This window comes from Canis lupus, chromosome 7, assembly GCF_048164855.1.
Source record: "Canis lupus baileyi chromosome 7, mCanLup2.hap1, whole genome shotgun sequence".
NCBI classification, from domain to species: Eukaryota; Metazoa; Chordata; class Mammalia; order Carnivora; family Canidae; genus Canis; species Canis lupus.
Window position 1 is genome coordinate 25735456 of NC_132844.1, and position 14647 is coordinate 25750102.

General features: G+C 38.9%; 1 protein-coding gene and 1 pseudogene across 7 annotated transcripts; one reads left to right on the forward strand and one right to left on the reverse strand.

Annotated features, from left to right (window-relative positions):
• Window positions 1-2399: 2399 nt before the first annotated feature.
• On the reverse strand, window positions 2400-12918 carry SMIM8 (small integral membrane protein 8). Of its 7 annotated transcripts, none has more exons than XM_072832134.1 (5): window positions 12834-12896; window positions 11360-11409; window positions 10832-10961; window positions 4640-4800; window positions 2400-2836 (listed from the first exon to the last, which is right to left on the reverse strand). In XM_072832134.1, exons 4-5 carry the CDS (start codon window positions 4772-4774, stop codon window positions 2678-2680), a joined length of 294 nt encoding a protein of 97 aa, XP_072688235.1. In that variant the 5' UTR covers window positions 4775-4800; window positions 10832-10961; window positions 11360-11409; window positions 12834-12896; the 3' UTR covers window positions 2400-2677. The 7 variants fall into 7 exon arrangements, with proteins under 7 accessions (XP_072688235.1, XP_072688238.1, XP_072688232.1 ...); XM_072832137.1 differs by having other exon boundaries at window positions 10764-10961; XM_072832131.1 differs by having other exon boundaries at window positions 12725-12886.
• Window positions 12919-13324: 406 nt separating this feature from the next.
• Window positions 13325-14234, forward strand: LOC140636254 (chloride intracellular channel protein 1 pseudogene; annotated as a pseudogene).
• The last annotated feature ends 413 nt before the right edge of the window (window positions 14235-14647 follow it).

Genomic DNA, 14647 nt, shown 5'->3' on the forward strand with positions numbered 1-14647 from the left:
TTTTAGGCCAGCAAAGGAGAGAACTTAATTTTTTTTCAGGTTATCTATAAATGTGATGTTTTGGTGTCATGGCAATAAAACTGGGAAACATCAAAGTATCTTAAAGGAAAAATTACTTTCCTTTAGTCAGCACTCCAAATTAATAAGCCTGATTTTTAAAATCACATAGTAAGTTGTCATTGTCCTTGTTTTAAAATGGAAAGTCTGCATCCCAAGAACCATCCTCCATGCCTGACAAACTAGGAAAAATTGGTCACCCTATAGAGGATAAAGCTATAAACCAATAAAATATTTAGGAAATTCTTAAAAACCAATTTATCAATTGAATAGCTGTTCCTCTGGGCAAATAGCTCTTTTGTCAGGACAGATTAATTCCCTGGGCAAAAAGGTCACTTACCACTTATTAATTGTTTACTTACTGAACTTGTCTCCACACCTAACCTATTACATTTACTAAGTTTTGCCCAATCTCAACTAGATTTCCATACCGAAAGACCTTCCTTTAATTACTTGAACCCTGACTCCAAAATGCTGTACAGCTATTAGACCATTTCCTTCTTAGACACAACTGATTTTGTCAAAGTGGCATTTTTTCCTTAAGAGAATGATTAAGAACATCAATACACAGCCAGGCAGCCTTGGCCACTCTGCACACACAAAGCCTGTGCTGTAACTTGTAACCACTCTGTAAAAAGTATCATAGTTAGGTTACTTGTTCCTAAAATTCAATATGATTGTTCCCTCCTATTATTTTCCACAGCTGCATGCCTTGCTGAATCCACTGCATATGTATCAACAAATATTTCATAAAGCCTCATAGCCAATCTGCAAGATATGGATTATCTATCAGAAAATAAGGCAATACAATTGGGAGTTTTTCTTTGAAAAAAAAAAAAAAAGCATATTATACTGAGGTATGATGTTTTTATTTGATTACAACCAAATGTTATCTATTTTAATTTTTGTAAATTAATGTTGCAATGATATTATAAACATGAAACAAACTTTCTTATGGTTATTTTTCAGTAACCAAAAGCAACAATATGATCCTATTTAATATAGAATACATCCCTATAAGGAAACAGATTGAGAGGCTAAGTGTATCATCTAAGGCACAAAACTAGTCAATGGAGAAGATAGATTTCAACCCATATTCTTCTCATGCTAAACAGACACCTGTGCAAGACAAGCAACTTTGATCAGAAGAGCTGATAAAAGTGTATATGGCAGAAATGACATATGCAAATATGCATGTATTCATACACATAAATGTCATATGGCTTAAGGCTGCTCTGTGCATTTCCCACTGCCCTTCTGTGCTTCAATGGTCTCTTGATAGTTCACCTATCTCCCGCACCAAATATCAATTTATTTTGTTGAATAATAAATAGAGGAATTATTAAAGATGACAGTGTGACATTAAATGAGTAAATTGAAAATATAAGAATTCTAGTTCTTTAACAGCCAAGAACATAGGGATACCAAAAACAAAAGATAATACTTTAAATCAAAAGGCATTTTATACCACTTATGTGCATTTTAAACTGATGCAGTGTACTATATAGAGAGGTATAGCAAAGAAATATTTAGGGCTCAGGAATAAAGATTTGATTTAGTTGCATATTGATAACAGTTAAACTCTTTAATATCTACAAATAAGACATAATTGCATTTTCACATATCTTACAAAACCACAATAAAGTACTGGAAATTAAAAGCTCAAACTATGATGATAAACTCTGCCTATGTAATTATTGTTACTTGGTAATAATAAATGATACAAAATTTCATGGATAAGATTTATTACTGATTACAGTGATTTGGAAAACAGGATAAAAATTTACAAATGAAACACATCCAGAAAAATCTAAATTATATAAAGTAAAGCCAGGAGAGTAAGAAGACCTTCTTTTCTTATCTATTAAATAGTTCTAGTTTTAAAATAACCATAAGGAAATTTGGTTTTATGTTCATAATATCATTGTAATATTAATTTACAAAAACTAAAATAGAATATTTGTTGTAATCACATAAAAACATCATACCTCAGTATAATATGGTTTTTTTGGAGAAGAACTCCAATTGCATTGGGTTATTCTTTTATTAATTTTAGTAGTTGAGTGGGAATACCTTTTCAAAGGAAATAAAATTCTGGTCCAAAAGTAGCTGAAATGGAGTACCTAAATATATGAGCCACCTGTGACTCTAAAAATTCTTTGTCTTGAATGTTGACTGCAGGCTTCATAATAATTTGCAATTCTTTCTTTCTTTTCATAAATAACAGGTTCTGTGCCAGGAAGAAAATGAACATTGCCTTTGCGGACAGCAAAACAAAACAAAACTCTCACAACAGTTGCAAATGAACAATTCACCTTAAAACATTAAAAATACCCTGCAAATTTCACAGCATTGGGTTCTTTTATTATATAGAACTTAATAATTAACAAAAACAACTTCCGTTCTCTTGGCACTTTGATACGAGGACTTAATTGAGAAGCTCCCACTGTGGAAAAAGAATTAGGTAAGGGCTGCAGCCTCAGGGCCTGGCTGCAACTGCTACCTTTTTTTCCTCATCAGCACTTTCCAGAACAAGAAGCTGATACTATGCACTCACAAAGTCTTTCCTTTGAAGATTTCAGGGCCCTTTAAGAAGCTCCACTGGTGCTATCCAGCACTATTAGTCCCATTTAGATGTTCTTCTCCTCATGTAACTGTGTCCCTCACTATCAATAGCTTCGTACAGGTCCTTTTTATTCTCTTGTGTTGCATGTAGATAACCAATATATGCCACGCAAAGCGAAAGAGTTATCAATCCGAAAGCCATTACAGGTTTGTTCTGCCAAAGACAAAAAAAAAAAATAAATCCTCATTAAGACTAATAATTTGAGGAGACCCAAATATTTGTGGCACTTCCCCCTTGACATACCAAGTCTTTATTACCACACTAGCATTCCTGTGGTGATATTTTCCATTATAACAATTTACCTAGTTCCTTATTCAATTACTTCAGCTCCTGATCATTCAAAAATTATAGAAGACTCTTGCTTCTCCTCTCTAGTCTTTCTCCTGTCTCCAACCTGGTTCTCAGGCCTCCACCTTCAGGAACATGGTGGTTGGAAGAGAGGCGAAGGGAAATGAGGCACGGAAATGGATCTGGTCCGCAGAGTTTTCATTGTTATCTGGGTGACATGGAAAAGCTGCTTAACTTGCCTGAACCCAGCTTCCCCACAGGCAAAACTTCAATTAGTTAATCTTATTAGGAATAAAGTATACATGCTATTCTTCTTGCCTGAGTTCATGGATAACTTGCAAAAAGCCTTTCATTTTCATGTCACATATTAAGTGCAACAAAAATAACAATCTATACACTCTTCTCTGGGAACCTACTCTATAAGCTCAAGAAATTTAGTGATTGGGGCAGATACTATGCTGTTATAACCTTGATTAACTGCTGAAAACTCTAAGACCCTAAGAGACAAAGCAATATAACTTTGAAACTGGAAAAAAAAAAAAAATAGGCAAGATGTTCACAACTCCACAGAAATGTTTTGTCCCGTCTGTGGTATAACTCATATCTTCTTTTTTGTGCATTCACACTCAACAAATTAGCCTTTTGTAGGTCAGTGTGAGTGCACAGTAATTGTAATCAATACAACTTTCAATTAGTATTTTCTGCTTCTGTCATATCTGCTGTATTGCTATTTCAAATCTTAATCATCAAAAGAATAAAGGTCAAACTTTTTCACTTGGATGGACACACAAGAAAGGCCACAAGCTCAAAGCAGTTTGAATCTACAAATCTTGAAATGCACTTGGCAATTAAAACAACAAATCTGTTCAAAGGTTGTAAAACATTCTACCTTGACTTAATGATTTGATTGTTAAACTGACCTATTTAACTTTAAACAGTTTACACTGGCAACTATGTTAATACTCTAACCAAATTCAACTCATTTAAATATATTGTATAACAACTTGATTTCATTTACATTCATTTTAAAACAAATTTATCTTTATTTAAAAATAAAACTGGTCAAATATAGTCAATAATTTGCAACAAGAATATAAGTGATTAGCTAACTCCTTTACAGTGTACAAGTGTATGTTTTGTAACTTTTCATAATATTTGTAGTATCCCGTAAGTAAAAATATAATAAAGGCTGGAATTGTAGTCTCTAAGAATGACCAGATTTTTATTTTGTTTTGTTTCAAGGGAAGATCTTATTTACTTAATAGTACCTGATCAAATAACAAAAATTTCCTTCAAATTAGTACAACCATTAAAATAAAAGTTTAAATAGGAATTTGAGAAGTGATCTATTAAAGTGCGACTATATTGTGTTAAGGTTCTCAATACCCTCAAAATGATGAGTTTTACATGTATATTCAGAAAAATAGCATTTAAAAAATAGCAAGGTTCTCAATACCCTCAAAATGATGAGTTTTACATGTATATTCAGAAAAATAGCATTTAAAAAATAGCATTTAAAATTTTCCTTCCACCTGCTTTTATTGAGAGGTCATTAGTCAACATGAAATTTTCATGATACAATCAAATGTTACAGGAAAATAAAAACTTCCTATTTCTGATAGCCTAACTAAACTGAACATAACATCTTATCCTAGATATATTTCTTACAGGCTTAATGAAGAGCTCTGGATTCACAGCTCGAAATAAGGTTGTTGTGCGGACTCCTCTAAGCCCTGGATTTTGAAAGTCTTTCTCTTTGGGTGGTTCCTTTTTAAAGCCGGGAGACTCAGGTGCTGAAGACATCTTCTTGACTAACAATGATTTATTACCTAAAAATAAAAAAAATAATAAAAAAATATTTTTCATGACCATGTTTTTTGATAATGTTCTTTAAAAAATCATTCCGTACTCATTCATTTTTTTGAATTCTAGTCCAGATATATACCAAAAGTGATTACCAATTGTTTTATTACTTTGTATATCATGTACTTTGTAAATGGTGCTTTAAATGTTGTTTGGTAAAACTTATTTTCTCATCTCTCAGAACAAACCAGTGAGGTGGGCAAAAGTTGTTTTCCTACTTTCACAGAAGCCTGGAGAATTATTCCTTGGTCTGAGTCACACCGTATCTTGTTATATGAAAAAGGTATTAAGGGTGGGCGGGGCAGTGGTTAATCCATATCCTTATTTCCTCCTATTTTCACTCTTCCTCACCTTCCAACAGCTGAAAGGACGCTAGCATCCCTCAATTTCTCCCACAGCTTCCCCTCTGGCCTGTGCTTCTCAACAATCTGCTGGCCTACCCAAGCATGAGCACCAAGCAGTAAGGCTAAGTAGTTATTTTCACTCCTCACTGGCATGTCAGTGACTTTCTGGGAAGGATTGTTCTGCTATCTCCTCAATCTGAATATCCTTCTTTCTCTAAATTACTCTAACTCTATCCTATTAAATCCAAATGTGTCTTTTAGCTTCTGGTTCTCCCAGCTAAAATGTCAACATTTTGTGAATATTCTTCTCTTCTAGGTACTAATAGGCAAAAGCTTATTCTTATCATTCCTGCCACCTAATGTTGGGGAGGAAGGGAAGGGTTGGAAGGGAAGAGGTAGGTAAAGAAACCTTTTAAAGGCTGAAATTAATGACAATATAATAAACTTCTCTGGGGAAATGTGCAACCCTACCATATAGTACATGTTATGACACAAGAGTCCAACATTCATATTTAAGCACTCATTGTGGCTTTGTTCATACAGTCTTTAAGTCTTTCATTTTACAGATTTTATAAAAGCAATATTTTTACAATTTCATTAAGTATGGAGAAAATTAGGAGTTCAGGTTTTTTTAAACTATTTTTTTAAGATTATATTTATTTATCTGTGAGAGAGAGAGAGAGCGCGCATGAGTGGGAGGGGCAGAGGGAGAGAGAGAGGCAGACTGCCCACTGAGCAGGGAGCCTGATGGAGGGCTTGATCCCAAGATCCTGATATCATGACCTGAGCCGAACAAAGGCAGATACTTAACTGAATGGGCCACCCAGGTACCCCAGGAGTTGTTTTTTCAAAACTATTTTTGTTGAAGTAGTTACTTCATCTATACCACTTAGACCACTTAGATAAATACTTTATCAGAAACACCTACCTGAAGGGAAATTTTTTTTTTTTTTCTGAAGGGATAGATTCTTAATGCTTCTTATATATACTTGCCGGGGCTTCTGAAATGTTCACTGTCCCCTGTTCCATCATCCACTGAATATTATGGTTGTCAATGTCATCATCATCATCATCATCATCATTCACTTTGACATTAGTTAGCTCTTCTATAGCAATTTTAGGATTTGCTAACTCTTGGAAAATAGTTCAACTTGTTATCTCTAGCTACAAACTCTTTAAAATCAAACTGGTTTGAGAGACCAGTAACAACTGAGTACCAGACTATTTCAAATACCATGCTTGGTTTGCAGTCTTCTTCCTGGTTAACCTCAGGGAATTCCACAGGAATCATGTCTGTTTTCTGCCAAAATTTCACTATGTGGATGGCTCTACAGACCACCGGATCTCAGCAATCATATCAATAGCTAGCTTCATTCTATTTTCTGTTTTCTCTTCTAAATTTAGAATTGTTTCAGCAGTGCACTTTCACTGTGAAAATTATACCCCCATCTGATAGCTTTAGAATGGCTGTGCAGTTCAATGGGAAAAACTCAACACACACATGATCCATGCATAGGGCTATGTTGTAGGCAGAGCAATTGTCTACCAGCAGGAGGATATCATGTTTTGCTCTTTTCATCTCTTGCCAACATTACTGGGCCATTCGTTAAATAAACTTCTCATTTTTCAGGTACAGGTACTGGTTTGGTAACTACAGGGGAGCAAACAAACATTTTTTTTTAAAAAGATTTATTTATTTATTTATTTGGGACTTGATCCCGGGACTCCAGGATCGTGCCCTGGGCCAAAGGCAGGTGCTAAACCGCTGAGCCACCCAGGGATCCCCCAAACAAACATTTCTGAAGCACTGAGGGTAAACTGACTTGCCAAAGACAAAGAGTATCACCTTTCCTGTCCAAGACGCATTATAGCAGAATAGAGCAATGATCAATCTTTGTTTACTTCTTTTGCAAAGTCTACCTTGGCCATGAAGTACATGAGGTAGCAACTCATAAATTTAATTAGCATTTCAAACATCATTCAAACTGTAACTAGTAATTGTTGTTTGTTTTTTTTTTTTAAATTTCTCCTGTATGCAAGTTACTAATTTTTTCCACTGGAACTAGTTTTTTTTTTTTTTTTTTTCACTACAGACAACTTCTAAAACGATTTCATAATGTGCCTGAAATTTGTGCAGCCATATACACTTGCTTGAAACTCATCTTGCCCAAGGCTGGCAAAAAAATCCACTGCTTTCTGCTGACCAAGAGGTCCACTTATGTGCCGTGTCCATGTCCTGCACTAACTTAAAAACATTCTTTTAAGTTTATTTAAGTAATCTCTACACCTAACATGGGGCTCAAACTCTGAGATCAAAAGTCACCTGCTCTTCTAATGGAGCCAGCCAAGCACTCTGACCTGCACTAATTTCTTGATACCACATAAACATAGCTATTATAGGGTACTGGCATTTGTTTCTGCTTTAGGCCCAGAATCCCTTTAACTTCCTCTTCATTTATGACCTAATCCCTCAATAACGTCAACAATATAGGGGGAAGGATTTCTTTGCTGCTACTCCTTTCTCATGGCAACAACCTACTCCTATTGCTTTCATTTCCTTCTATTAAAACTGCTAGCATTTCATCTTTCCCTCTCAGCCATGAGAGCAGGGTACTTGGCATGTACTAATGCCTTTAGAATTTAAGTGACAAATGTGGGTTACCAGATGCCTAAGCCTAGTACCAGTGATGTTTCTACTTAACACGATTGACTGTAACAGGGAGAAAGAAAAATCAGAAAGAAGCAATCACTAAAGTGGAAGCAATAGTATAGTCTGTAAATCGGCTATACCCATAATAAAAATGTGAGGCAGTAAATAGTTAATACAATAGTCATACTGTGAGGACTGAATCACAGCCTCAGAGTATACTGCTAATTGAAACTAAGGCATTAGATAAAAAATAGTAGGAAGGCCTGAAAAAGCAAATACACAAAGGTAGGTCATCTAACCATAAACTGACAAAGCAGCATTTTTCTTCAATTAATGAGAAACTGCTGTATATAATTAAAACAAAGATATCCAGTAGAATATGGTTTAAAATTGTTTACTGGGAAGAAAAACAAGATAATGGGGAAGGTGGGTACAAAGGGCACATACTGTAGAGCACAGAAGGGTTTTCGGACCACAGTTAAACACATACATTCTGCGTTGATAAAAATATGCCAAGAATTGAGTATGGTTAACTCAGTCCTTACCTCAAGTCCAAAAACAAGACAGATTTCACCATTTCAAAATCAAAGGATGCAAAAAAATTTTAAATTAACTCTAAGGGATTCAGTGATGTTAAATGTTGAAATTCAACCTATATGAAATGTCTACAAAAACTATGGACTAAAAAAAAAAAAAAAAAAAAAAACTATGGACTAAGTGTTCTAACATGAATTGTAATGACTTAATTTGTTTTTAAGTAGACTCTACACCCCGTGGGAAGCGCAACACAAGAAGCCCAACCCCCAATGTGGGGAGCCCAACATGGGGCTTGAACTCATGACCTCGATATCAAGATCAGAGATTAAAAGTTGAACGTTTAATTGACTGAGCCACTCAGGCACCCCTATAAGGACTTAATTTTATTTGCAAGATTCCTTGGTCTCCTCTTTTCCTTAGTAGAACCTATGTTTTCTTTGTAATGAAGTAAATAACTAAGGTAGTATTTATTATACTGCAATCTCTAGACATCCATATTCACTTAATAATGCACTATTTATGTTAAACTTTTTACCAGGAATGACAAATACTTGAACTGGAAGCCACCAGAAATGTTTATTATAGAGACATTTACAAATTAAGGGATTACCTACCGCACTATATTTAAAAGATTTCATATGCTACAGGGGCACCTGGGTGGCTCAGTGGCTGAGTGTCTGCCTTTGGCTTGGGTCATGACCCTGGGATCCTGGGATTGAGTCCTGCATTGGGCTCCTTGCCAGGAGCCTGCTTCTTCCTCTGCCTGTGTCTCTGCCTCTCTCTGTATCTCTCGTGAATAAATAAATAAAAATATTTAAAAGAGAAAAAATATTTCATATGTCACAATGTCCATTGCTTGTGATACTTTCAACAAAGTGGATAAGTAACATTTTCCATTATATATCAGTCTTTCATAAGATGTGGTATGAGACAGTTCAATTTTATTGCTTTTTTAAATATTTTATTTGAGAGAGTCAGAGAAGGAGCAGAGGGAGAGGGACAAGCAGATTCCACACACTAAGGAGCCCAAATCGGAGCTTAGTCTCATGACCCTGAGATCATGACCGGAGCCCAAATCAAGAGTTGGATGCTCAACCGACTGAGGCACCCAAGTTCCCAATTGCTGCTTTTTTTATGAGCCACAGTCACTGAAGATGTTATAATAGTTCTCCCCAAAATTACATGAATTTGTTTATACAATCTCTTGAACAAAGAATCTTAACATACACTTTGAATTAAAAATGTAGATTACTGAGTCTATAAAGGGCTTTAGTAGTCAAAAATGTTATATATAAGACACAAAACAATACAGTATCTTGTCATGTAGAAAGTTCTTTTGAATCTCTTTATATCTCTTTATATGCCTGACCCACAGAGCTATAGATACATGGCTGGAGCAGAAATTAAAAATGTGTTGGTTGGATAAGTATATAGAGAGAGTGCAAAACCTTGAGTGTTTTGTTCACAGTCAAAATTTGAGGGGAAAACAAATATCTACATCAAAAGTAAACTTTTGGGCAGACCCGGTGGCTCAGCGGTTTAGCGCCACCTTCAGCCCAGGGTGTGATCCTGGAGACCCTGGATCGAGTCCCACGTCAGGCTCCCTGCATGGAGCCTGCATCTCCCTCTGCCTGTGTCTCTGCCTCTCTCTCTCTGTATCTCTCATTAATAAATAAATAAATAAATAAATAAATAAATAAATAAATAAATAAATCTTAAAAAAAAGAAACTTTACGATACTTTTTTTTTTAAAAAGTAAACTTTTAATCTAGAAGTGAAAGCTGACTATTTTCAACTGCAGAGCTAATGTAAATTCCATTTGTAAAAGCTGCTGAACTAATCATAAATTAAAGCACACCAGTAATCTGACATCACCACTTGAACTGTACCTAAGACAAAAACACATCTATTTAACATCTAGCACACTTCCTTCAGAACTTGTCCTCCCATCACTTTGTCCAACTTTCTCCCTTACTCTTGTTTCCCACTGCAAGCACTTACTTATATTTGCATATGATATTGACCAATCTCTACTTCAACTCACTTTTAAAGATAGGTTTATTTTTAAGCTAGGGAAAAACTTCTCATTTATTGTGTTAAAAAGGAAATCACACAAAACAAACACACACAGAGTCTGGCAGGGATGATGGAAACTTGGCATTGCTCTGCTCCTAGCTAAGACTAAGTGATTAGTCTGTGTGTGGGCCCACTTGCAAAATACTCAATAAATCAGGTATCCAAGAGGCCACCCTTGGCTGATGCAATCTGTCCTGGAGCCCTTCTTGTATTTCTTTTCCATTTTTCCATTTTTCCATCACCCGTTTCTTGTTCCTTTATTGACAAATGATATGAAACTGTCGTTTATATATTTTTTATGGGTATGATTTTTCATACCTACCTGTAAAGAAAAATTATCTAAATTAAGCTCTATTTACTTCCTATGTCTCTCCCTGGTAAAAAGTTCACCTTTTTCTTCTGTCCATCCTCTTGTGAAGGAAATATGTGATGGGAAAAGGAAGCTGCAGTGATAAAGGATGCCTCCTTACACAGCTCCATGAGGGTCATTCACACCTCAAAGTGTGAGAATAGCGCCCTCCTGGAATTAATAATACACAATGTGTGAGGCTGTACGAGATAGTCTTAGACAGTCAGAACTGGTCATTTTTTGATAATTTTCCCTCCTTCACTAAAATTCTCGGTCAGGGGGATGATCCAGAAAGTATTTGGCAACGGGTATTAAACAACTCATTGACATAAAATTGGCATGACTATCTATATCATGTTGTACATGGAAATCAGACCAAGACAAAAAGACTATGAGTTACTTTGGGGAAAAATTTAATCTTCGGATATTCATTTTTGAAATCAGTATCTCAATAGAAGATGTCAAAACAAAATTACCAGAATTATAGGATGTTAGAGAGAAGGAATTATAAAATGGACAAACTATTTTAGTGAGATATAAAATATACTTGTTATTTTAGTTTCACTTACCACAGTATCTTGATATTTAAGAAAATAATTCGAAGTCTGGGACAGAACACCTGTAAAATAATTTAAATTAGAATAAGCAAGTTTGGGATAGAATCAGGGTTTTACGCCTTGAGGGAATTCAGCATAGCCTCAAATTCCAACTTTGCTACTCATAAGCTGGAGCTCTTGGAATAAGTGACAACCTCTGTGGGCCTCAGTCTCCACCCAAAGGGGTAATGTTACCTACTGCATGGAACAGCTGTGTGGATTAAGTGAGATCACACTTTTAAAAGGATATAACAGAAAAAAAAAAAAAAGATATAACAGATGTTCAATGTTAACAGCTATTGTCATACCATCTAGTCAAATTCTTTTCTTTTTTTTTTTTTTTAAGATTTTATTTATTTATTCATGAGACACAGAGAGAGAGAGACACAGGGAGCCCGACGTGGGACTTGATCCGGGGTCTCCAGGATCACGCCCTGGGCCGAAGTCGGCGCTAAACCGCTGGGCCACCCGAGCTGCCCCAATTCCCTTTTTGAAACAGAGAAACCTAGACCCAAAGAGATTGTCTTTGCCAATGGGAGTGAGATAATCCAGGCCTCTCCATTTCCAGCTCACCCCTAATCCACTACTTCACCCCCACAGTACTCCAAAATCGGTAAGATGCTGCATTTACACGTTATCACCAGAATCAGGAAACCTAAAATTGTAAACACTTGAATTTTCTAAATGGATTCTGTATTTCTTGTTTTTGATGTAAAACAAAAAACAAAAAACACCTACTTTTAAAAGTGTCTTTCCATTTCTTGAACTTACTGTACCTGAGGAAGGGAGAAAGATGTTGGGGGCAGCCCAGGGCCCCAGCGGTTTAGTGCTGCCGCCTTCAGCCCGGGGCCTGATCCTGGAGACCCGGGATCGAGTCCCACATAGAGCTCCCTGCATGGAGCCTGCTTCTCCCTCTGCCTGTGTCTCTGCCTCTCTCTCAAATAAATAAACAAACAAACAAATAAATAATCTTAAAAAAGGGGGGGGGCAGAAAGATGTTCACAGCGGCTGTTACAGACAATCCGAGGGCCGTAAAGTACGACTTAGGTCTACTTAGGTCTACTCCCCTCTCCGTGTGCAGCTACTACTCAAAGACAGATGCGCGTGAAGCCTCCAGAAAAAGCAACTGCATTCAACCAAGTTCCAGACGCTGTGCTGCAAGGAGAGCAAGTGACACCGTTTGCCCCTAAATAAGAGTTTGGTGAGCTGGGACGCCACGGTGCTGTCCAGGATGTGGGGATGCGGGAGGGGGTCCAGGACCAGGGCCGGGGTCCTGGCACGGGAGGGGGCTCCCCCCGACGGCTTGGGGCCCCCACGAGCGGCGAGGCTCCGACGCACCTGGGAGTCAGGCCTGCAGGGCCACCGGCCCTCCAAGGTCAGGGAGCAGAGAGCGTGGTGGGGCGGCCGCGCCGAGCCCCGCCGTCACCTGCCAGCAGCCGCCGCTCACCTGCCGCGAGGTCACCTCCGGCGCCGCCTCCCAGCTCCGCCTCGTCTCCGCCTGCGGGACAGAGCGGCCCGGCGCGCAGCCGGCTCGGCGCCACAGCGGCCCCTACAGCTGGGAGGCTGCGGCGCAGGGGCGCGCGGGGCGCGGGGCGCGGGGCGCGGGACCCAGGCCTGCAGCTCGGTCAGTCCCAGGGGGGCGCGCCCACGGACTCCCCTGCAGGACCCTGCAGGGGGCATGTTTAGTTTCTTCCTTTCTTTCCTTTAGTTTATCAGCCTCCCTAGGTTCTAATTTTGTGTGCCTGTGTTTTGTATGAATAAAAGGAGACATCACCTAGAAATCTATATATGTTTATTTGTTTATTTGCTGGAAAGAAAGTATTCTGAGATGGGAAAGAAGGCTGGGATTTGGTGTCCTCCTGCCCCGATTTTAAACGCACAGTCAGATGTGCAGTCACTGCTCTGTCATTCTACTAGTGCCTTGACATTGCAAGATGCAAGGTGTGTGGAGCTGTGGTGTGATAAGAATAGCTAGGGTTGCTGACTTGTACATACTTTCCTGATGTTAAATTTGTGGGGGGGCCCGTCGCAACCATGGCTGAAGAACAACCTCGGGTTGAACTGTTCCTGAAGGCCGGCAGTGATGGGGCCAAGATTGGGAACTGCCCCTTCTCCCAGAGACTGTTCATGGTACTCTGGCTCAAAGGAGTCACCTTCAACGAACGTAACCACTGTTGACACCAAGAGGCGGACCGAGACGGTACAGACGCTGTGCCCAGGAGGGCAGCTCCCTTTCCTTCGCTACCGCACTGAAGTGCACACAGACACCAAGATTGAGGAGTTTCTGGAGGCAGTGCTGTGCCCTCCCAGGTACCCCAAGCTGGCAGCTCTGAACCCTGAATCCAACACGGCTGGGCTGGACATACTTGCCAAATTTTCTGCTTACATCAAGAATCCAAACCCGGCACTCAATGATAATCTGGAGAAGGGGCTCCCGAAAGCCCTGAGAGTTTTAGACAATTACTTGACATCCCCCCTCCCAGAAGAAGTGGATGAGACCCGTGCTGAGGATGAGGGCATCTCACAGAGGAAGTTTCTGGATGGCAATGAGCTCACTCTGGCTGACTGCAACCTCTTGCCAAAACTCCACATAGTACAGGTGGTGTGTAAGAAATCCAGGGGATTCTCCATCCCAGAGGTGTTCCGCGGGGTGCATCGGTACTTGCGTAATGCCTGTGCTCGGGAAGAGTTTGCCTCCACCTGTCCAGATGATGAGGAGATCGAGCTGGCTTGTGAGCAAGTGGCCAAGGCCCTCAAATAAGTCCCTCCTGAGGCTCCGTCTCTCCTCTCCATTTTCTCCACAAAGACACCAGCTGGTGGCTACCCAAAGGACACACTTCAAAATGGCCAGTGGGCAGAGAATCCTGAAGCGCTTGTAGGGGGCTGGCTGGGGGGCTGGAGGGGGTGATGGGGAATCTAGGTAAGATTTTTATTGTGGGGTGGTGCGAGTAGGACAGTGTATTTCAGTAATAAAATACAGATTGGGAAAATAAATAAATAAAAAATAAATTTGTTGGGGGCAGCCCGGGTGGCTCAGAGGTTTAGCGCCGCCTTCGGCCCAGGGCCTGATCCTGGAGACCCAGGATCGAGTCCCAGGTCGGGTAGCCTGCCTCTCTCTCAATCTCTCTCTCTCTCTCTCTAATAAATAAATAAAATATTAAAGTAATACTTTCCTGATGTTAAAGTTTGTTGGTATACCAGTTGCATGAGTGGGTGCCTGGGTGGTACCGTTGGTTAAAGTTCTGACTCTTGATCTCAGCC

Bases quoted from the DNA above. Each gene is read 5' to 3' on its own strand.
- SMIM8 (XM_072832132.1), bottom strand. From the start codon at position 4,774: ATGTCTTCAGCACCTGAGTCTCCCGGCTTTAAAAAGGAACCACCCAAA. The intron at 2,837-4,639 runs GTAAGAAATATA...TGTCTTTGGCAG, and splicing joins CAGAGCTCTTCATTAAGCCT to AACAAACCTGTAATGGCTTT.